Below are 23732 nucleotides of genomic sequence, written 5' to 3'. Positions count from 1 at the left end.
ACTCCATAGCTCTCAGTGGCTCCTAAACAACAACACAAAAGTCTTCTTTTCTCCCAAATGTAGAATTCACTGCAACTTCTTTGGTCTGAAATATATGCCTGAAAGTATTCAGGCCTGCTCAAATGACAGGCTTAAGGCCTGGTGCCCTTCTTTCTGCCCCTGTATGTTTATAAGGTTTGGTATTTTATACGTAACTCTGTGATTTGTTACTACATGTCTCTTGGAGTTTTTTCATAGGACTGGTATTCTCCAGCCAAAGAAAGAAAGAAAAGATTGTCACCCATTACTCATGTAAAATCTGTAGCAATCAGCAAGTTTCTGATTGGATCTTTACATCATGTATGTAACACGCATGTTGATGTAATTGTTGACCTACCAGTAGCATGAATATTTCAGAATATAAAATGCTTATTTATTGAGGTTTTCATTTCTTGCATTAAATGTTTACGTGCTGTGCTGTAGGATAAAATGACTGGACTGGGGCCCAAGTTGCTGGGACATATATAGACTCAGGCTAAGGAAGTACCTCTGATCAGGACAGCTGGAGTTGAACAAAAGCCAAGCAGGACTTAAGAATGTCCTTGAAGTTAGGCAAATAAGATCCTGGATAAGGATGCCTCTCAAGTAAATGATTCAGTGTTATGTTGAGCTGAAGAGTTATCAAAGTTTCTGAGGCATCTTTGTGGTGACAGCTGTTTTTTGAGGGGCTGTACTTGTGTTACTACCATTAATGCATCATGGTCTTAGGCATCATTTAACTTTCTGTTATGTAGTAAAACATATAAAAACACCTATTTCTCAGTGGTCTTGTGAGAATCAATGAACTCAAACTTGAGAGCCCAAAACTCTTCCCAAAAGCCACTCATAGGAGTAGCATAGTTGTCTGTAACAATAATTCTGTGTTTCTATAGAAATAAATTTGGTTGAAAACAATTAATTAAAAAAAAAAAAAAATATTTTTTTTCTAGAGTGCAGATCTGAAAATATTGCTATAGAACTGAGTCCTAAGCTCCATGACAGAGGGTATAAATGAAAACACCTTTAATATAATTTACCTTTATTCTAAATTAACATCATGAATGTTCTTAATTTTCAGTGAACCTTGTGACCCTTTTTGCTCTCTAGAAGACTGGGAGAAATAAACTTTATACCACACCAGCCTTATTCTCCTGCTGTTGGCATTTTATATTGTGTTTCAGAAAACATGAACCAGAAAAAAATTAAAAAGTGATTATTTTTAAATACAAAACTATGTGGACTGTATTATTGTTACATTTCTTGAAATGTGTCCAGAATTCAAACCTGGAGGCAATAGACATGTGAGAGTAAAATTGGCCCCAGACAGTTAATAAATTCTGAGCAGAGATGCATAAATTAGCGAGGGTATTTTTTAAACTTTTTTTTTTTTTTTTTTTTTTTTCCAAAGGATGGGCATGAGGGAGAGAAACGTCTTTGGAGAATTGTTTTCTATCAGTTCAGAAAATAGAGAAAAGAATTCAGCAATACCCAGTGCTGGTTAGCAGATTGTCATTTTTGGGTTTGATGTTCCTGGGTTTAATTGTCTTTCATGTGAACAATGGCAGAGGCTCTCTTGTGTGCCATGCGAGCATGATAAAAGGGGGCCATTCCTGCATAGCAATGCCTTTTTTTTATTATTAGCGTAAAAAATTAGCAAGCTGGAAGTCGTTAGAAGGAGTTCCATTGGCATTAATTGTAATGCAGCCTGAATTTGTTTGCAGACCAATGCAGCAAGACAATAGCAGCAAGGAAAAAAGCAATATTAATAGCCTTTTACTTATTGTATCATTTTAGGGAGCCTTAATAAGGTGTCTGCTGTCAAATGGAATTTATTAAAATAAAAAAAAAAAAGACATGGTAATTGATGTATTGCAGTAAGTATGGATGGGGGCTCAACTTGATTAATGTATGAGTTGGCTTTTTAAGGCATAATAAAAAGGCTCCTTAACTGGGTCTTAAGAGACTGGCACAAGCCCCCTGTAAACTACCTCATTGCAGTTGGAAAACAGCCTGACAGCTGCTGATGTCTCCTGTGGCTTTGCTTTTTTTTTTTTTTTCTGATCAGAGAAAACTGAAGTAATATAGTCCTTGTCAATAATTGCAGTGCTTAAAAATCTTATAAAGGGATTTCTGTTCTTCCCTCTGGAGATAACTTTTCAAAGGATAAATTAGTTTTACTTGTGTGTGCTTCAACTATCTTAGCTCCCAATCAGGATCAACTTTTGTTTTAAATAAAATGCTAGTTTGTGTGTTGCATTGGGTTAGCACCTTGATGAGTATCTTCTCTTCCAGTGTGAGATGGACACTACAAAGTGTTTGGTTTAATTCTGGCATTCTCAAAAAAAGCTTTGAGATATTGACTCATGTGGTTAGTTTATTCCAGAGATTGGTACTTCCTTTTTTGGGGGGGTGATTGTTTCTCTGGGGTTTTAAACTCTTGTTTTATGCTGGTGAACTTAAATTGAATTTGAGCTTTGATGTCCCATCTCAACATAGCTTCAAGCAGCAGCGCTGGAAAGATTCACATAAAGGCCCAGGGAATTAGGGGCACTGAAAATTTTTTATTACAGCATGCATCTGATTTCAAGAAGGTCTCAGCCTAAAATATTCTGTCTGTCTAGGTTCTCACCTTGCCAAAATACTGAAAGAAATATGGTAAAAGGAAGGCTCAAACCTCTGTGAGGTGTCTGTTTTGTATCAGCTGTGAAGAAACAGATTTGTAGTATTTCTGTAACTATCTAGGCTTTTGTCTTAACCCAACTGCTTTGTCCTAAGTCAAATGAAACATTTGGCACACTGGATAGAGAAGTCACTTGTACTTACATGGCATTTCAGTTGTGTTTACCAGGTAGTCAGTGAGCACAGAGGAATGCCTTCTGAAGAACAGTTGGAGCTTTCACCTATAGGAATAGTTCTGTTAGTCTGAATAAATAGATTCCATATTTTCTGTCGGGGTCACCATGAGCCCAAGCTGTAAGGTGAAGTGACAGCACCTAGTTTTATTAAAAAATTCCAGATTTGTCTCCTAGGCTAATAGGTGACTTTCTACTGGCTAGACTAATCAAGGTTCTTCTTTCTATACCATTGTCCCTATCAGTACTGCAAATGTCATCCAAGTAGATATCAAAGTCAAAGGGAGAGAAACAGACTTGTAATTTGTCACAGTAGCATATTGTCCTTCCTGATAGCTCCAGGCCTTTCCCAGAGGAAGTGCTCATGCTTCATTATGAATGTAAGCTTTATTAGTATAGACGTCATCAGGTTCAAGTGTTAGGAAAAGCCTCTGCTTGCTAACAAAAGCCATGGCCTTGGATAATATAACTGCTCTCCTTACTCAAGGTTGTAAGTCAGGGTGGATGATACCTCTCTCCCGCTCCCTCTCCCTCTCCCCTCCTTGTATTTTTTTAACATCCTGATCTTGCTCAGAGGTCTTGTGTATGATGAGTCCCCCTCTCTGAAGGCTCAAAGGAGAATCTGAGTGCTCAGTTTTCTGAACATTCCTTTTGCTTAGGTTCCGAGCACTTACCAGAGAAAAAACTGAGCTGAACCCGTTTCGGAAATCTGTGTATCAATTCCTCCACAGACTTCCTTTAAGATTTCTTCTTTCAGATACCAGAAGTGCAGCAGCACAGCATATGCACACGTGAGATTCTTATTTTTCTTTGCCCTTCTGGCAAGTTTCCTATGAAAAGAAATAGTTGCATAGCTCTAAATATGAGTTTCAGCTTCTTTTTCCATTAGAAGTCTGGACTTCAACTTCTTCCTCTGCAGGCTACTTTCTGCATGAGAGATGCAGCTGAGGGGTTTTCTAAGAACTTTATTTTCCTGTCACCTTTACTTTATCCAGTGACACTTCCTTCTCCAATAGCTGTTAGGTAAACCCTTTCTTTTTCGTGTCCCCTATCAGCAGGTGAGAGGTATGTGAATGGATCAATAGTGTTACAGCATTGTATTAATTGCAGCTCCCACTCCTTCTTCAGCCCGTTGGCCACCCAGACTTTCTGGTTCCAAGCAGGTCTGAGTTCCAGTGTCTCTGAAATGCCACTGAGGATAATATTTAAATACATCCATCTTAGATATTTACTCTTCTGGTTAGACCGCTGTGGCAGATGCTGCAGTGGTCCAGCCTTAATATCTCTGTGGTCTATGAAGAAAAAAACCATGCTGTCCCAATGATTTCTTCATTTAGCCTAACTCACAGTTTACATAATAATTCACTTCAAGGTCCAATTCACCTCGAGTCATTTTCTCCTTCTCATTCCCTTCTCTCCTTCATTTTTAGGCATAGGCTTTCTGAACTCTCTTCCTGAATATACCCAAAGGTTTCAAGCATTTGAAACCTAAGTGTAGATTCTAATCAAAATTTTACAAATGGTTTCCATTTTATTGAGTCAGATTGAAGACCATTAATAAAACGGAAACTCTGCAGCTTAATCTAACCTTGATATATTTCCAGCTTAATGTATCTGCTTATAGCCCTGTCACTGCTGGATCTGAGCACCAAGAGCATTGTTGAATACATTTTCATACCTTTCCCCTTCCCCCTACCCCTCTCCCCAACACACACTTTCCCAAGTTAGGCCAATTCCCAAATGTTCCAGGCATCTTTCTTTCCCTGACTTGGGCTAGGATTAGAAAAGCCATTCCAGCCTTTATTTGATACCCTGTTTGCTGCTAAATGTACAATTTGTCTAGTAGAAGAGGAATGATGCAGAAGGGAGACTGAGCCTTAATTATCTGCAAGAAGTGTTACACTGAGTAGTCCCATACCACAGCCATGTCCAAATAATAAGTAGCAATGGTGACCATGCAGAAGTCTTAAGGCTGGACTCAGGATTTCACTTTCACAGATTTCAGGTTACCAACCACATTTTTCTCTGGTGGAAGATCTGCTTTACCATGAATTTTATGTGAATCTTGTGTACACCGGTGACTATTCCTCCCAGTCCAGAAATTCAGTTTCCCCAGTTTATGTATGGAGGTAAACTCATGTGCTTAGGTTTCAGGTATGGTATCAATCTGTTTGATTAGATTTATTGATGGAGTGTGGATTAGCCTTGAGTGGCAACTACTACACAACTATAAAATATTATTAATTAATGCAATTATTTAATAGTTGTTATTGGAAAGTGGAGTTGCAGATGTTTAGTTGGGAGTTCAGAATGGCTTCTCTGAGCACTTAGTGAGACTGAACCTGACTCCTTTGCAAACGGATTCAAAATCTGATGCTGCAACACAGATGAAAAATTTGGGGGTGATGATGCATTTGCTTGCATTTGCAATTTTCAAGGTGCACGCTTGAAAAAGGCCAGTTTCCTCTTTTGTTTGTAACTACCATTACAAAACCTGGTTCTAAATGCTTTCTTTGGCGCGGAAAGAAGTCTCATCACTCTCACCGCACCAGAGCATGGATCTCAGATTCCCTCTCCTGAAAGTGGCCTCTAGTTATTACATGAGTAAAAATACAGACAATCTCTGCCAGACATACACAGAGACTAGGTGTCTGTGCTGACACATCAATACAAAGAGCTGTTATCACAGGAAAATTTCTCCCTCTAAACCTGGCCTTAAGCTAATATGAACAGACATACAAAGATCCCAGTGGGTGACCTTTGTTCACATGAGAATATGTCTGCTCAGGAATTTCTTAGTTCATGTTAATTGATTGCCTGATGGGATTGATTAACTAATTGATTTACTGTGGTTTGTGGTTTAATGCAAGGGTATGCTTCAAAAGTTTTTGATGTGGAGCAGGAATTTAGGAAAAGCTGGCACTAGCAGCAATAGTCTTTTTGAGTGCAACTCAGGTGTTTGAGGCCAGATGAATCCCATTGCTGAGAGTGTGAGCAACACTTTATAGGCTGGGTTACAGTGAATAAGCAGAGGGCTGAATTTACAGCATCTTTCTTAAGTCGTACTCATTTCACATAAGCCCACTTCAGGTACATATTAACAATATCAGTGTGAGGAGTATCCATCTTCTTTCCTATCCTTTTGCAGGGTAAGGGACTCAAAATCCTTCTCTCTTTCAGCTTTCTGCAGGAGTGGGCTCCTAATCGTTATTCTCTGTGTGCCTCTCCTCCCCAGCTCACCAAGGTGCATATATACACAAGTCCTTCTTACCCTGGAGGTGCTGTGAAAGACAGGAAAGCCCTCACAGGAGATCAGCTTCACAGCAAAGAGTAACCCCTAGTGCTGTGGTTCACGTGTGTCTCTGCTTTCTGGCAAAAAATGCTGTTAAGTCTGAGACACCAGAATTTCAGATTTATATGACAATTTTGAAAGCATGTACTGTTTCTGGTGGATGCAGTCGAAATGGCTTTCCAGTTGCTTCTATAAATTTGTCCCAAAGAAATCATGCTACAGACCTACAGTGAGGGCACAATAGACTTGCTGTTCGTGCTCTTGGGTATTTCTTGGTACTTAGGAGACTCAGAAAAAAATTATTTCCTATTAACCTGTTTTGAAAATAGTCTTCCCATATCAAAGCATGTTTAAAAAGAGATTGTATTCAGTAGCAGTAACTAAAATGCAGTAAGAAGCAGCCTTTTGATCTGTTGCAAATAAACTCTTTGGCAGATAAATAGGTTACAAGTGTATTTTTGTTCATTTGCTATCAAATCTAATAACAACCAGTGGAATTGAGTTCAGCCAAAATAGTTTTGTATCAGACTTTGAATACATACTTTTAAATATTAAAAGATAATGATTTGTATGGCATTGTTATATAATGAATTTCTTGTCTTCTCTTGTGTGCATGTGACGAATTCCAGTCGATAAGCCCAGGACTCTGGAGTCAGTTGTCTGGCTAGTTATTAAGATTAAGATAAGTACTGAGAAGGGAAAGATACAGCACATTGTACTGCCCTGCTGGGACTGGGCCACCTCGGATTCCAAGTGTAAACAATGCATTAGTTCTCCCTGGCTTATTTCAAACCGAGGTGTGCACTGTAAATATTTGGGAAATATGGTGGAAAGAGTGTGCAAAGGCTTTTAAATTATTTTTTTTTTAATCCATTAAATGTTACTACTAAGCAGTGAACCTTAGACCTAGCTTCCATCCCAGATCATTATTTGTCTGTAAAAATCCAAGACCAATTTGTGTTAATTACTTAAGAAAAATTACTTCTTTCTCCTTACCCAAGCCATAAAAAAGCAGACAGACATTTGGATGGCATTATCACTAGACAATTCATGCTGAATGTACCACAACAATAACAATATAGTTAATGCACAGGAAAGTTCAATTAGGGTTTTTTGGGGGGGAAAGAGGGAGTGGGCAGGAATTGGAGTGGAAAGGCTGAACTACAGAATACTGAAGCAAATGCAAAGTCTCCTTACAACTCCAGTAAACTTTGGATGGGGTCCAAAACGAAAGTTAGTGAGGTCAGTGCTTTCTGAGCAGGTTGGAGTTGTTACTGCTGGTGTCTCTGCTCTCAAGTCCTAAGGGCATCGCGATGTTTTCTCTTATTCCACAATATAACTGAAATATTATGAAGGAAAAAAAAATAGACAAATATTTTCTGAAGTTCAATTGTTGATTCTCACTATAACAAAAATGACCTTAGCTGTAGATTGGTAGTCAATTCTTTCAAGGCAGCAAAGTTTGACTTGTCTGTAGGATCACTGCAGTAGTGATAGAAAGCAGTAGTTTAGAAAGCGCATTGAGGCTGCATGCTGTGCAATGTAGAACACTGGGTAGCAATTAATTTTTGTTAATGAATTTAAAACTAGAGGTATAGAAATGGTTATATAAAATGTATACACTGCTAAACAGCTAACTAGTCCTCAGGGTTTGCATTTTCATTATCTGTCTGTAACTCGTTTCAGCAAGCATGATCTAATGAGCCAAAAACTGCTCTGAAATTTAAACTGAGATGTTTTTTGAAAATCTTTATGCTTTGCTTCATTGCACGGCCATTACAATGAAGCTGTGTCTGTCCTCTGATTAATCACCTCTTATATGGAGATAGTTTTCAAGTTTTATTGTGTTTCAGAAGGGCTATTTCTACACTGCAGGAATATCCGGCATTAGTGGGGATGGGAAATTAAGGAACATTCAAAACCATTCAAGAGGAAAAAGGAGCACAGCTGAATGCTCCCGAGTGATTCCTCCTACATCTAATATTTCTTATGTGGTAGGACATAAATTTAAAAATAAAACAAAATAGTTACCTGTAAAAGGTTATCTGACAAAATCAAGCAATCTGCTTTTTCCTGAGCATCAGGAAGTTCTATTCCTGAATTAGAAGATGTCTCTTCATACGCCTACTTCCCTAGCTCCCCCAAGGTATACACTACAGCTTCCTCTTAACCAGCAATGAAGATAAATAACTCCTGTATCTTTTCTGTTTACAGTTATCCTAAACAAAAACTAAAATTAAAGCAGAATTGCTGTAGCATCACAATTTCTTAAGGAACAAAGTTGGAATACTGCAAGAAAGGATCTATAATATGTGAAATATAAAATATATGTATAAATTTGCATGTGTATTTATAATGTCAATTACTGGTAGACCTTGAAAAAACGAGTAATTAAAAATTGTCTCTAAACTTGATGTGCTGTAACCAGATAAATGAAATGTACAGAGTGGACTGGAATACTTGAAATAGTTTCCCACCCCTTTTTTCACAGCGTGAGCATTATATCATGGTTCTATACATTCCAGTAAGCTGCAAGTGAGAAATCACTGCTGAGGTCACTGAAATGTCAGTGCCACATACACTGAGGACAAAAATGGATGGAATCCCCTGTTATAACTCCAATTATCAAAACTCATATGATACAGGAAGAAGGTCTGTGTCCCTTGTATGGTGCCTACTGCAGCCTAGCAGAAACACTGCCTGGCTGGAAAAGCCCTATAAATGATTGTCTCCTAACCTATTTTAACTTCTTAAATATTTCATACTCCAGGTGAATAAGTTTAGTCTCTTGCACACACAGACAGCATTAGGCTGTGTATTCATTGAAGGCTTTTGAAGCCAGCTACATGTTTTGTAAAGCTGAACCCTGTTACAGTCTGACATACCCAGGTAGTTAGCATTCCTGCCAATTTTATATGATTGAGACCTTTGCTTGAACTGACCTCAGAAGGAATAGAAGACTAATTGAGACAGCCCTAGTTCTAGCTCTCTAGAGGTGTAAAACACTGCAACTGATATCTGGTGCATGCATAAAAAGGTTTACATAGTGGAAAAGGGACCCAGGAAGGAAAAGAGTTCTTTTATTTCTCTTTCAGAAGCCTTCTCCCCTTTCTCTCCAAAACTTCGAGGAAAAAATAATTTTATTCCAATCATAATGTCATTGCATGCTAAAATAATAATTAAAAAAAAAAAAAGGGAAAGGCACCCAAACAATGCAAACAATGCAGAGGGTAAAATTAGGACAGTGCTTGGGTGCCTTTGGGCTGTAATTAAAGCTATCTAGATAAAAAGAGAGATTCTGCCTCAGATTTATGTTCTGAGGAGGAAAAAAAAAAAAAAAGACTGAAAGTGAAACACAGCAAAAGAAATCCGTAATTCCGCTGTATTCAACTCACCCATCAGAAGAAATGGCATTAATTCAGGTACCCAATTACAGTAATGTGGTTCAGAGCACCTCAATAGGTGTTTCAATCTCAAGCCAGGACTAACATTTGTAATCCTTTAAATGCACTTAAGAAATTGATGTTACAGCCCCACAATCTGTTAGGGGCCTTGCTTCCTGGCTGATTGCAAAGTATCCCACCATTAATTGGATCATCAGAATGTGATCCGCGTTCTGGTCCCCAGATTATGTAAGACTGACTTTGCTCTGACACGCTGAACCAGAGGCTTCTTTTGCTGGGTATTTTGACCCTTAATGTAGATAAGTGGTATTTTTCATCAATCTTAGCTTGCATTAAAAAAGAGAAATGTCAGTTCAATGTGGGGCATTTAACTTAATTCAACATCTTCTAATTTAATACCTTGGAAAAGTTAGTCTGTATCCGACCTGCCGGAGACTTCTGCTGATGGAATGGTTTGCAGAGCAGGGCTGGAGGCATATTGTTTCTGCTCCCTAACGCGGTCAGGTCTCCAAAGTCTCTTCATACTTCATCACTGTATGAAAAGGAAAGCCAAAACAAAAAACCAAACAGCCCTCTTACCACTCTTTGCCATAATGAGTTTCCTTAGCTTCTTTGGGCTGTTCCCTAATGACTGCTCTATATGAATGATGGAAAAGAGGCAAAAAAATTGTCATTGCTCTGTTTTTATCTGGGCCTTCAGGTTTTCTTGTGGGGGTTTTTTTGGTTTTTTTTGGGGGGGGCAGGGGATGTGGTGGGAATCAGTGTGCTTTGATTAATTACCTCAGTATTCTTAGCATATGCTGGTGCTAAAATAATAAAATAACAGCCAATTTGGAAATCCTCTGCATGGCTTAGACCTAAAATCCTGTTGGAAATAGGTAACATTCTTTCTGATAGAAGAAGGCTTTATCTCAATTAAATAAAAAAAAAAGTTTCCCCTCTTTTTGTTGTTTGTTTGCTTGCTTTGGGCTTTTTTGTTTGGTTGGTTTTTGTTTGTAGGTTTTGTTGTTGGGTTTGTTTTTTGGTTTTTTTTTTTTGGTACTTTGATGCTGAATGCATTCGTCCTGAATGAAATTCAAAGACAACTGCAACAAAGAATTTTTTATCAATTAAAATAGTAAGCTTCCCAGTTTTCTGAGCATTGCAACAAGCATCAGATTCATTTGGCTTTGGAAAAAACATTATATGGCATAGTGTCTCTTGGCCTTACGACCGTGAGGAATGAAGATGATGAGGTGAAGAGAATAACGTTAGGTTTTATGACCAAGGCTTGAGGTGTCTTCTGGAAGTGATGCTAAGTAATTCTTGGTATGGCAACAATTTCAATGAAGGAACTATCTGCTGTCTGCATATACATAAAAAATCACTAGCAGAATATGACTCCTTTCCAGTGTTTTAGAGGAAGAACAAGCTCATCACCTGTGTCACACAGAGGCAGAAGTTCAGAGAAACAATTCTGCAGCTGAGGTTAGCTGACTTATGCCTCCTTCCATTTTTTGCTCAGTTCTTGGCCTTTTTTTTTCTACTCTTGCCCCTCTTTTGCAAGTCATTCAAAAATAATGCCCTACCATGGGCAGGAAAAACAGTAGAGGCACAGCAGTGATGAGGGAGTTGTTAGACTTCTTTCGCTGCCATTTTCTAGACTGTGGAGATGGGTTTTTGATGGATTTCTAGAATATTACAAATTGAGGCTTTTGAGGCAGCATCTGTCTGTTTCATGAGAAATATGTGATCCCAAGGAGAATTGGACAGAAGAGGGCGGTTCTTGTGTTTTTCCCCACTCTCTTCTTGGCCAGGACTAGTTCAATGTGTGTCATGTAGGGGAAAAAAAGTTCCAAACTTTGAGGCGGGGAATTTAAATAGGAAGTTTGGGACGATCTTGTTAAACATGTTATCCATATGTTTTTTGCAGTCACTTAGGATGACACCACGGGAGCTTCCTCAGGACATCAGAGAATGTAGTTGTCTCCCTCTTTGATCCATATTAATTATGTTTTGTATGTTAATGGAATACTTAGGTTACCCTTCCTGCTAGATTTACAGAGACAAACACAGATGTACCAAAGGGATTTTGCTGGGAGATATTTTTTTTTTTTAATCTTGAATGCAGATAGCCAACTGATCTGATGTTTGGAATGTTCTGTTTATTAACAATTATCTGTGCACTGAGCAGAAGGGGGCAGAGTTTCTGGTGCTGGGTTGGGGTCTGTGGGAGGTTGCTGTCACTCCTACAAGGTATGCTGCTTATATAAGTGCCTGACCTGACCTTGCTTGCTTTTTTCTTTTTCTTTTTTTTTTTTATTTTTTTTTCCCCCTCCTTTTTTGCTGTTATGAAATGAATAAGCAGGTAGATATATACAGCCTAATTTGCACTACAGGTGCTACACTAGGACAGGATAACATCTAGGTTTGGGCTCCTTGCTGGACCACAAGAAACATGCTTTCAATTCCCAGCATTTCTCTGACTGCTGTCTTTAAGTTGCAGTATGTATTGGTCATGGTGGTCTCCTCTTTGCACTTCCACAACTTCTGGCACAGGAGGATCTCACCTGGAACCTTAGATACTGCTGAACTGTACATAAGAGCCCTAGGTAATGATTCCTATAGGCGGGTGACCAGCTTTCAAAAATACAATACTTTTCTACCAAGCATTGTCATGTTACAGTATTTGAATCTCTGTGTTCTCCTTGGAACTGCCCCTATTGATGAAAACTGTGAGCTTGTGCTGTAACATTACATACTTGCTATACTAATATGCAAAGGTCTATACTTATATATTATCCATGAGACAATTACTTCTACTTTAGCTTAAATATTTTAACAGGCAATGTTGAAAGAAGCTTGTTTGGCCATGTTCAGGCCTGGTATAAACAGAATTGCCTTTTCTGAAGCAAGTGAAGCTGTATCTACTTTGGCCAGCTAAATTTGGTTAGCTCAGAGACTTCCAGATAAGTCCTAGTCTCGCAACTCAGCTCACGAAGCAGTGATACAAAGCTCTATTATGAAAGGAGAGCTATAAAGCATTATAGGTAAGCTTATAATTATTTTGGCCACAGAACAAACATATTGTTTCTTCCTGCTTGGAACCTTGTGTAGGGAGAGTAGGATCTGTGATATCTCCGACACTGATAACCTTCCTTATTTTCCAGCAGGCTTTGTGCTAGTGTAAGATGCTTCTGAGTTGTTCCACTGCATGGAGGGGAAAGGAAACCTTTTGTTGCTTGTGGTTTTGCCTTCCTGGGCAATTGATTTTAAACACAGACAGTGTATCTCAGTGTGTTTTGCTATATGGAGTTGCATTGGAAGTACGTCACTTCCAATCTGTTTAATTGGAGTCTTGGGTGACACTTCTCCGCTGCTGCATCCCCGGATAGACAGCTGATCTAGGTTTTAGCTTTAAGTACACTACAAGGTTGGAAAGTAAAGTTGAGTTTGCAATGAAGCAGATATATTGCCTTCCCATGTTTTGAAGACAAATGGAATCTCATCTATTGCCGCTTTACCAGTATGCTGGTGCTGTTTCAGGCTCCTTTGGGTTAGGATTTCAGTTTGCCCTTCCTTCCTAATGGGGTCCCTTGGTGGAGAATGCCATCCAAGAGCAGGATGGATGAGACACCCTAAGGACCTGTATCAGACTTGCCTTTTAAGCAGTGCTTTGCTGAGCTGTGAACTGAGCTTTTCGTTAAGTGCTGCAGGAGGATGCGAATTCAACTTTAAGACCCCCCCACCCAAAAAAAAAAAAAAAAAAAAAAAAAAAAAAAAAAAAAGGAACAAACACCACATCCAGCAGCATATGTCATCCTGAAAGCACACAGTATTTGGTCGCAGTATTAATATGCATCTAAAATGATTTTCTTGTGGTGTCTTAAGCATTTCCCAGGGGCTCCTTTCTTTGTTCTAACTCTCTGTGGAAGGGGCAGAGAAAAATGGCTACTGTGTTTACTGTGGCCACTGTCAGTGACAAGCTCGCAGCAGAATTAATTCTGTCCTCTCTAATGACCGTCAGTTACCTCATTGCCAGGGAAATGGCCCCCTTTGTCTGCAGGATCGTAGCAACTAAGTTTCATTACACCAGACAACTCCCTTCTCTCCTCCAGGCTGCCCGCAGAGGCTGAAGTGTTTCCGATTCCCTGCAGAGCTGAGCGGTGCAGGTTTCACTGTTTGGTAATGCTGCCCATCCCGGGGCCGGCTGTACATTGACAGCTTGTACAGCCTCTGCGTGGCATCTCACTCTGTTTGGTCTTTCTCTGAAAAGTAAACCCTCTTTCCTTCACACTGGGGGTGGGGGACAAGATTTAAAATAATTGGGCAGGAAAAAACAAACCCACGTTCTCTGTCCATTGTGATCACAGCCTTGCCTGGGCTTCTCTGTTTCCTGGGAAGGTGCGTCAGGAAAACCAGGTGGATATGTGTAAATACTGGAGAGTTTTTGTATTGGGGGTGCATGCTTTTATGGAGTTGCTTGAATTCATGAGGCCATCTTTCACACAGGCCCAACTGTAGAGAATGTGAATACTTTATAAGGTAACTTCAATTCATTGAGAAAATTCAGAGCATCCTATGTAGTGGTGCAAAACAGATGCTCTGTTTCTCTTTCCCAGACTTGCATGGGCTTTACTGTACCTGTGCAATTAGTTGGATGCTGTTGTGAAAAGTTTAGGACAAAAGTGCACAGAAAAAGTGGTAATCAGCAAATTTTTGATATATTATGAGTGACAGCTCACACATACTAGGATGTGAAGCTGAGCAAGTGTCTTTTAAATGGTTGATTTGGGTTTCAGTGTTGTGCCTGGCTATTCGTTGAAACACTCTGTGCAGTACAGTGATTTAGAGTGTAGTGGTCTTGTGCGAGGAGGCAGATGTGAATCACAGGTGAAATACCTCTGAACAATGACAAGGGTGTGAGCACTATCCCTGCCTTTGTGTTTCCCCTCCTGGCCTCCAATTCTCCTACATATGCATGGATTTGTGGTTTTTTTTTTTCCTTCCACCACCTCTTTGCAACACAGGTAGGCATGTGAAATGAAGAACTTGTCTTCACCCAAGACTAGGAAGTGGTAGGAAATGACATCTTATACTTCTTTAGCTTTTTAGGTCTTTAAGCCCTAAGCCACCCTAAGTCTACAGTCCCTGTAAAAAGGCTTCATTTTAAAAGGCTTTAGGAGGCTTGCTGACCTTGCAACCTGCTTTGTAAGGAGTCTGCACCCACAGCTATTAAATAAAATTAATTTCAGCACTTTTAAATTGTTAATCTTGAAAAAGACAACTTGCTTGCTCTCCAGTGATCCCAAAGGTCATCATTCTGTGAGTTGCAAACCATCACCAGAGTTCATGGCTCTGAATGCCATCAGTCTGATTGTGGTCTCCCAAATGCCTTGCAAAATTAATTCATCTGCCCTCCACTTTTCCTCCCCAGTAGCTCTTCAAGATCTGAGTGCTTGATGAGCTCTGTGTGCATAGCAGCTCTTTGCCAGTAGCCATGCCACGGATTATTCTTATTTTAAGGTTACTCTGTCCTAAATCAGTGCTATTGATCCTCAGCACATAGTAAGGATGTTTGGGAACAGGACATGAATCCAGGTAGGAAATGACAGTTTTAGTCTTCAGAGTGCTAAGTTTTCTATTGAAAGGGCTACATCTCTTGTAAGTTAGGTTTTCTTATAGCCACGAGGGAAATGTTTTACTGAGTATTAAGTCATTTTGCATCATCTTAAGTGTGTTTTCAGTCCTTGGCCCTGAAAAAATCAGAAATGTTGTCTCTTTTTCCTCCAGGTGTATGTGTAAATGTATATGTGTAAATGCCTCAGGGTTGGGAAAGAAAGCATGTGTTGCATCTGGTGTTATCATGTCTGTTTGTCCCTGCTCCTTCCACCTCTCTTGTTTCTGCCACTCAAGTCAATTTCAGCCATCCGCCGACTCTCACTTGGGATAATAGCCTCTCTTTTTACTGTTGTCTTGTCATGTTTGATTCGGCAGCACAAGAGTTTTAAATTAGCCAAAATGTTTGCATGCTGGGCTTACTCTGCTGCCACTACCAGTAGTAGAGCTTCTAAACCACTTGATGCTGAAATTGATGATTGCTTGGAAGGAATAAGAAATTGTTGGTGGCTACCAGGAAGATTCATTCACACCAAGCCCCTTTTAAGAAACCTAGGGGGAAGGGAGAGAGAGATTTCCTTCATTTTCCTGCTGCCTGGCTAGTGGTTGCATTGTGCTTGTGCCAGGTTCCTGCTGAGTGATTACAGCCTTGCTCGGCTGCGTAGTTCCTGAGATTTCAACACAGAAACAGAAGAAGGAAAATACAGAGGGAAAGGAAGGGCAGATAGAACTCCAAAGAGCAAATTAATTAAATTAAATGTAATAACGTAAATTTTTTACATTTTAATTCACTGCTCAATTTTTAGTTGTTTTTTTAAATCTAATTTATTCCCCCTGGCTAGAGGTTTACTTGTTAGAAGTTTTACCCAGTAGATGTCTCTCTATATTGGTAATGCCAAACCATGGCTGGGTTGAAAGCAGTTTTTTAATATTATCTGGATTAAAAGTGATCCATCATTAATGGGATCTAGGATCACCAAGAAACTATAAAACTTCTTATAATACCTGCACATGCCCCCTGCCCAGTGTCTTTTACTCATTTATATTGGTTTTAAAAGATACAGAAGGGCAGAATTTACAAGGGAAAAGAAGATGACAGGGCTTGAAAAACTGCACAAATTAAAAAAGAAATGAAGCTGTAGAATTAAATGTTAATGACTAAATGTACTAGGGATACAACTATATTTCAGAACTATATACAATAACATAAACAAGGTGAGAGATGCATCTTTTATTTACATTGAGTGGATTTGGTTTTGGAGTCCAAAGACAAACACCATCTAACAGAAAACAGTTTCAAGTATGGTTTTAAAATGAAGCAACCAAACCCAAACCTTCTGTTAGCCATATATGTAAGTTCCCAGACAGAAGCACTACTTCAGATATGTGATTCATTATACAGTGTCATAAGACCCTAAATATAACATATGTGGGAATATGACTGAATAGCATTCAAGTCAAGAAAGGTGTTGTCATTTGATCTAATATTGCTAACATTATTATTACAGCACTTCTTTCCTGATAAGTGAGCTACATGTTTTCTTGCATAAGATGCTCTTTCTCTGATAAAAAAAAAAAAAAAATCTTGAAAATTTGACGGTGTTGGCATCTGACTATTTCTCTGTTATATGTAATAAATTGTGAAGAAATCACATGAATGACTGAAGCTCTAAAAATACAGACCTAAATTAGAGGCTGAATCTTTGGGGCTCATCAGTGATGTGCTGTTGTGCAAGTCTAGCTCAAAGGGCTTCCCTCTGTGCCCATTAACAGGAGATTGGAGAGCCAGGTGACCATGATGGGTTTAGTCCTGTTACCTTTTTCTAACTGCTGCACTGTTCAGAATTGCTGATTTCTCTGCAAAATCATGAGAGACGTATAACAGGAAAATGTATTGGTTGAGTAGCTAGTGAGAGAGTTAATGCAAGGGATAATAAGTAGCTAAGGCTGTGTCCTCCAGCAGACTTTGATGTGGTTTGATAATATATGGGATGGGTCAATCTGCCCTATTAGCAAATGTAGCCAGTTGATGCTCTACATACAAACTAGAGATTTGATAAAGCACTAAATTATTTTTCACAAGGTATTAGATGTTAAATACTTAATGGGATCATCATGCTTTTGCTACACTTGGTTAAGATATGTTCTGTAACAGAAGCATGCAGCAGCATGACATTTCACCAGGAAAGGAAGCGTGTCTTGTGACTGAATCACGAGTCTGGGAATTAAAACATCCAGGCATCCCTTGGCTTCCAAATTACCGCCTGACTTATTTACCAGAGAGGTTTCTCTTTTCACATCTGTGGTATGGGACCATGTCCTTCCCTTTTCTCTTTGGCTCCTCATGAAGCTTAAGCCACTAATGCCTGTGAAGTTCCCTAAACTGGACAACAGAATTTATAGGTTCAAGCAAATTTGTATAAGAAACCTCTGCGGAGTGTGAAAGGAGGAGTTTGGAGGTTTGACGTAGCTCTCCACAACCATGCTCTGCATTCGCTCTGTGGCAGTGTTCAACTTGTACTTAAAAGATGAAGTGACTCTATTAACACTTTTGCAAGCTCAAAATCCATCATTAAGGTATGCCATATGGGGAGAAAATCATTGCTTTCACACACTTGCAGCCATTCTACCAGGAGGGAATGTGTGTGTGGGTGAAGGAGGAGACCTTCCCAGGCCTGTATGGCAAGTCTGTCACTGAAATGGATCCTGGGTTTGAGAATTCCCCTTACCTGAGCTGTGTGTTCAGTTCAGTTACCTTACCTGGTGTTCAGTCCACTAGTGCTTTGATTAGCTGGCAATACTTTGATACACTTGTTTCTTCACTATCAAAGAAAAGGCTGTAATCTTGCTCCTTTTTTTTTTTTTTTTTTTTTTTTTAAGGTCTGTGGGGTTTGTCTTGTTAAATAAAAATCTAAAACTGCTGACAGCAGTGTATGCCCACAGCTACCTTCAGAAAACTGTACTTTAAAACCCTTTAAGCATTTTGTATTTCTCACATGAATCTAATTTTTGCTGGGTTTTTTCCCTGTGTTTACACATATTGTCCTTAATTACAGTTGAAATTCATCATTTTACTTTCTTTAACATCTTCCTACTTATGCAAATAGCCTGTCCTGAATGACCATGGCCAGGGTTTGCAAGTTGCCAGCTCTAGGCCGACATTCCTGCCTTTTCGTGGAACGCAGCAAGAGTGCCATATAAAATGTTGCTGTTTGAAAGGACAGAAGCTGAATCCCAATATAGATTGCAGTGGAAAATGACTCAATTATACGACAGCTTCTCCCCTGTTTGCCCCCCATCCCTTTCCCTTGCTCAGCCTGTTTGCCAGTCGGGCTGCAGTAAGAAATGCGTCGTGTATTGCGACATTTTAGTTTACTGTTACTTGCATCTTTCATTAGTGTGTTATTTATAGGACTGCAAAAGGGCATGGGTACCGCTCAGCTCTGAGGTGGTGCTGCTGGCATCCTGAGGGCTAAAATCTTTTTTAAAAGCACTGGGTCCTGCCTTGCCCCAGCAGTGGGCTGGCCGAGCTCTGCCAGAAGCCCGTGCCGTGCTTTGGGCTGAAATCCCGCATGCTAAAGTTTACTGAAGCCAGTGTGGACTTCGGGTGCTCGTATAAAGAAGATGACTTTACCTCATAACTCCTCCTAAACCTGCACCTGATGAGCCACTCGGAGCTGGAGGGCTGCTTTCCCCTTAATAAATTCCCTTTTTGTGAACCCACTTGTTAGTCAAGCGTTGTGCACACTAACTACTGCGAGGGCCCTGTGTCTTGGGCATAAATTACTCTAGCATGGCACTGTCTCCAAGCAGCCCCCCAGTTATGGATTACTTTGTTCTCGACTTGACAGGAACATAATTAGAACTGTTGATGAAATCTACCAAATTGTTCCTTCGTGGCCTCAATAGTCAGGAAATTTGGCTGAGTCGTATTTGTCACCAACGTAAAAGCTCTAAACACTTCATATTAACTATGTTATTAATGTGCCCTCTAAGCTGTCCGTGAATTGGTAACACTTGGAGTGAGCTAGTGCTCTAATAGCACCTTGTGATGAATACATTGGAATGCTGTTAAAAAGTTTCTGAAGGGTGGGCATAAGAAGAAAACCAACCTTTAATAAAAATTGAACATTTCTAGGTTGTTTCTTTTCTCTGCATGTGCATATTTTTTATGTTATACAGTTTTGTTTTGTTTAATTCGAGTTTCATTCAGGCTTCATATTGACAGACCGTTTTCTGTTCTATAGGATTTGCTGACATTTGGGCTGTTTCATTGCCAGAGGAGACTTTGTGTGTCCCAAAGGAAGTGAGTGATCTGGCCATAACAAATCCTGCCAAAATATTTTAACACCGTTACGATTTTCTAATGCAATGCGTAGTGAATGTGACTAGAAAAGGATGGTGAGTCCACGAAGGGGCTTTGCTCCCTCTCCTCTGCGGTTTGTCTGGTGGAACGAGCACGCAGAAGCTGCTGGGGGTGGTGGGGGACCACAGGCAGCAGGGGGGGGTGTTTGCCCCCTATTGCTTCAGACACAGCAATGGCTGACACTTAATCTTTAAGCCAGCTTTGCAAATTTTGATCCTGCTCTTGAACTTCCTGAGAATCCAAGGTGTTCGAATGTGGTGGTTGAGTTATGCTAAATAAGGGCATTTTGGCAGCTGTAACTGTTCAGTAAGTGAAAGCCTGGGGATGTGTGTGCTAGACACTGATGAGAGAGGAGGCATGAGGTCCTAGAAGTTGATGAGCCGCTGTCTTGCGTAAAACAAACTCTTTACAAAGGCAGCAAAGAGCCATCTCCTACTTCAATATGGTTTTGAAAAGCATTGAGTTGGTTATGATCTGTGTAAGCAACTGTGCTTAGATAAAGTGTTAGAACACAAAGTAAGAGTTTACACATGCAGTGTTCAGGAGAGGAAAATGATTCTGACAACGTGATGTTTAGCATAGAGCTGGAAGTGTTGGAAACCAGTAATTTAGATCCCTGCATTACACTCTAAATAAGCAAATAAACCAGCCAATGCTGTTTTCCTTATACCTTGGTGATTTACTTATATTAAATTTAACACTTTTGCCTCCCCAAAAACCTCCACCATGTCTAACATTAATATCTAATAAACAATGTAAAATCAAAAAAGCATGAAGCAGTTCAAAATGGTGGCTGATATTCCACAGTCAACACGTCTCTTGTGCCCAATTTCCACCTAGTTGGATTACTCTGGCAATTACCTCTGTACCAGGGTAAATTCATGTTTCTTTGGTAATTTTAAATTCACATATTTAAGAATACACAGAGTAGCTGACCATCTGTACCAGCAAGTTTTGCTGAAGGCAGGACAGCTAATGAGAAAAAGAAAAGCTGAGCATGACCAGTTCTTTGGAAATTGCTCCACATGGAGCAGATCCTTTCGCTCCTATCCAATAGTCCCAAGTTTCTGACTAGATTGAGCTATTTGCCCCTGAACTGTGTTGTCAGGTGCTCAGGTGGACATAAATAAACACTGTCACTGTTGATAGTGTTTCCCAGCTGGATGATTATCTGTTTATCTTTGAATACTGAGCAGAATTGCAAGTTCTCATGCTGGTCTCCTGAGTCCTCTTCCCTGTGGCCATTGTAAGTGCTACATCCTGGGCCCCAGGGGGAATGATGCTCCTACCAATTGGAGGGAAGTGTGAGCGTGGGAGTTAGGACTTACTCTGAGTAAGATTTTATGATCTTATTATTTGTAAATGAAGAGAAATCTAACTGCACCTTTCTCATGCAAATCGACCTGTTTCTAGTAATGAGCAACTTAAGTTTGGGGGTTTTTTAAATATGTAGTTGCCATCTCTGGAAATCAGGATGATATCAGGAATTCAGGATGCTCAAATTAGTTGTAAGTGCATACAGATATTCTGTTGATGACTCATTTATTAGAATAAAGTAGAGCAGTACTTTCCCTAGATCTGTTTCTTTTCACTGCTTTTCTTTTTGTCTCTCAGCTCATCTTAAGTTTTTCTTCCATTTTTTAATTTTACCCCTCAATTCATTTCAACCAAAGCTATGGGATCTTGAAGGGCTTTCTAAATAATTAGATCTTGTTACTTATTTGCAGTGTGTTCAATACTACATTACATTTTCTTTTAGCATAGTCTTGCTTTATCACAGTTTTAAAATGGGATGCTGTTTGGGGCATTCCTACCCCAAAGCATGTTTTTGCTGGCCTGGCTTACTTCATCTGTCTAATATGCATTTGCTACAAACAGATTTTCTTTAAATGAATTAGTATTGTATTATCCTTGAATGCTATCCTTGGTTTTGTTCTTTAGATTTGTTTCAGTTTCCAGTGGGAATATCATTATATACATACTGCACACCCAAATCTAACTTGTTTCATTCAGTATGCTTCATAAACTCAAAAATTAACCTTAATCCTGATTTCACTTTTTGCTTTAGAGTACGAAGCAAAAAATACTTCTGTAGAAACCAAAGCACTTGCTTGAAGGAGAGGCAGGGAATGGAGTTTTAATATCAGAATTGAGCACTGGAATATTGATTTAATAAAACTGTATGATCTTAGTGTTGGTTGTGGAGAGTAGTAGATGCCCATGTTTGAAATAAGGATTCATAGTTAATCATCATAAGAAAAAGATTTATCACTTCATGAGCTCTAGGAAAAACTTTTTTTGTTTTCCAAATATCTAAATTGCTCAGCTGTTTTATATGTTAAATCCAATTATAACTTAAAAGATCTTTAGAAGATTTTTCAAAGCTATTGTCTTAAGGAACTGTCCCTAGACTGATAGTAGTTCATATTCTTAACTGCACCTCATGTTTGTTTGTTTGTTTTTTCTAAGAAAATACATTCAGAACATGAGATGTATCCCCCATGTATGCTAGTGAACTGAAATCCCAGGGTGGCTAATGTGCTTCAAAATACAGCTTAAAAATACTTTACTATCTTAGAGAAAGGAAATAATGACCAGGTTAAAGTAAAAGTTTTCTCCATCACCTCTTTTATACCACATTACACAGGCTGCATACAAAACACTTTCAGAGAGAAATAAAAGCCGTGATGCAGGATTTTATTGAATGATCTGTAGCTGCTGCTGAATTGAAAAGTTTTTTTTAAGGACTACTCTCTTGGTCCTCAGAACCAACTTGACTTAAGCTGACCTGGCATACATCAGTGGCATTTTCCTTCTGAAAACTGCCTTTCCTCAAAATGCATTGTACTTTTTCTCAGTGTAGCTACTGTGGTACAGCAAGCCTGATTAGACAGAGTCCAGCTATGAAGCTGCATGTTGCTTGACCCATTTGAACTCATAATGTTTAAAAAAAAATACACTATCCAGAGCTATAGAATAATTTTTCATCTATCCAGAGCTATGGAATAATTTTTCGTCTATCCAGAGCTATGGAATAATTTTTCGTCTATCCAGAGCTATGGAATAATTTTTCATCTATCCAGAGCTATGGAATAATTTTTCATCTTATTCATTTGGAAGCTGATTTCCCAACAGGAAGGTATATGGGGATCAGATCACACCAGTCTAGGCCAGAAAATGAGCAGTGTAACTGCACATAATGCGGTAGCTCAAGAACATTCTCTTAACTATGAAGACCAAAGAGATGCATGTGATACTGGTGCCTTTACAAGACTACTTATCCAAAATATCCTTCTACTGATCATAACAAGCTATTCCCACAGTATGACTCACCTGTTGGGAATTAATAAGACTGTGTTTGGTGAATGTTGTATTCCCAAATCAAGGTTTAGCTACCCATGGGTAGTGGAAAAGGAAGTTCGTAAGATAGAAAAAATCCTACTTTGAAGCCCAGTAAGAGAGACAGCAAGTTTTCAAAAACAGAAATTTTCTAAAGACTTTCTAGTCTTACTAAAGACTACTGTGGACCCAGGGTCCCCATGCAGGTAAAAAAAAAAGTAACACTATTTGTTTAACAAAAAGGTGGAAAAGGAGGATAGGTAGCTGCTTAGTCTTCTCACTCTGAATCTCACAGTGGAGCTAAAGTTGAGATAAGAGTCTGGTGCTTCTCTTCATGAAGAGACTATAAGAATGGAGGTTTGCAAAGATATTAGCATTTACTAAGTCAAGTCATACTTGTCAATAGCTTCTCTTCCTAGATATTTAAAGTTCAAGTGCTTGTTTGCTTTAGTTAAGTGCTCTGAAGTGCCTTAAAAAGCATTGGCCCATTTATATAAACAAATAGAGAAACCACTGATAGACTTCCCAGTCTGAGTGTGTTACCTAATATTTGGATATCCTTGTTTGGGTCTGAAAAGGACTTCCACTCGTAACTTCTAACGCATGTGAGTCTTTGTTAATGGAATACTATATTAGGTTATATTATTTGATTATAGACATTGACTATGCTGAAACACAGTTTCTCTGTCATGCACAGCTATGAGGAAATAGAGGGGAGTCAGCAGCTTAGAAACTTTATTATCCAGAACTTAAATATAACTTGAGAGGAAGAGTAAGGTGGAAGCCTGATTTGCTTTTGGAATATTTGTAGGAGAGAATTATTACTTACACCTCTCCCAAATGTTACTTCCTCCTACACAGCT

The 23732-nt window shown here is 39.2% G+C and overlaps 1 protein-coding gene across 28 annotated transcripts in view; it reads left to right on the top strand.

Annotated features, from left to right (window-relative positions):
* ESRRG (estrogen related receptor gamma) overlaps positions 1 to 23732 on the top strand; it is a 404999-nt gene that overhangs the window by 154214 nt on the left and 227053 nt on the right. For 9 of the 28 annotated variants that reach the window (XM_071739658.1, XM_071739665.1, XM_071739664.1 and 6 more), the window contains one exon: positions 19412 to 19470. The exons of 13 other annotated variants lie outside the window; for them this stretch is intronic. Coding sequence is in view for 7 of the 15 variants with exons in the window: in XM_071739644.1 (XP_071595745.1) it covers positions 19412 to 19470 (59 nt within the window). In the remaining 8 variants the exon portion in view is untranslated. Of the gene's footprint in view, positions 1 to 19411; positions 19566 to 23732 lie in introns of all 28 variants that reach the window. 6 more of the 28 variants (XM_071739649.1, XM_071739655.1, XM_071739652.1 and 3 more) reach the window with 1 other exon arrangement.

The sequence above is a fragment of the Heliangelus exortis genome, chromosome 3 (assembly GCF_036169615.1).
Source record: "Heliangelus exortis chromosome 3, bHelExo1.hap1, whole genome shotgun sequence".
In the NCBI taxonomy this organism is placed as follows: Eukaryota; Metazoa; Chordata; class Aves; order Apodiformes; family Trochilidae; genus Heliangelus; species Heliangelus exortis.
Note: the sequence above shows the minus strand (reverse complement) of the source record. Positions and strands in the feature narration are given on the sequence as shown.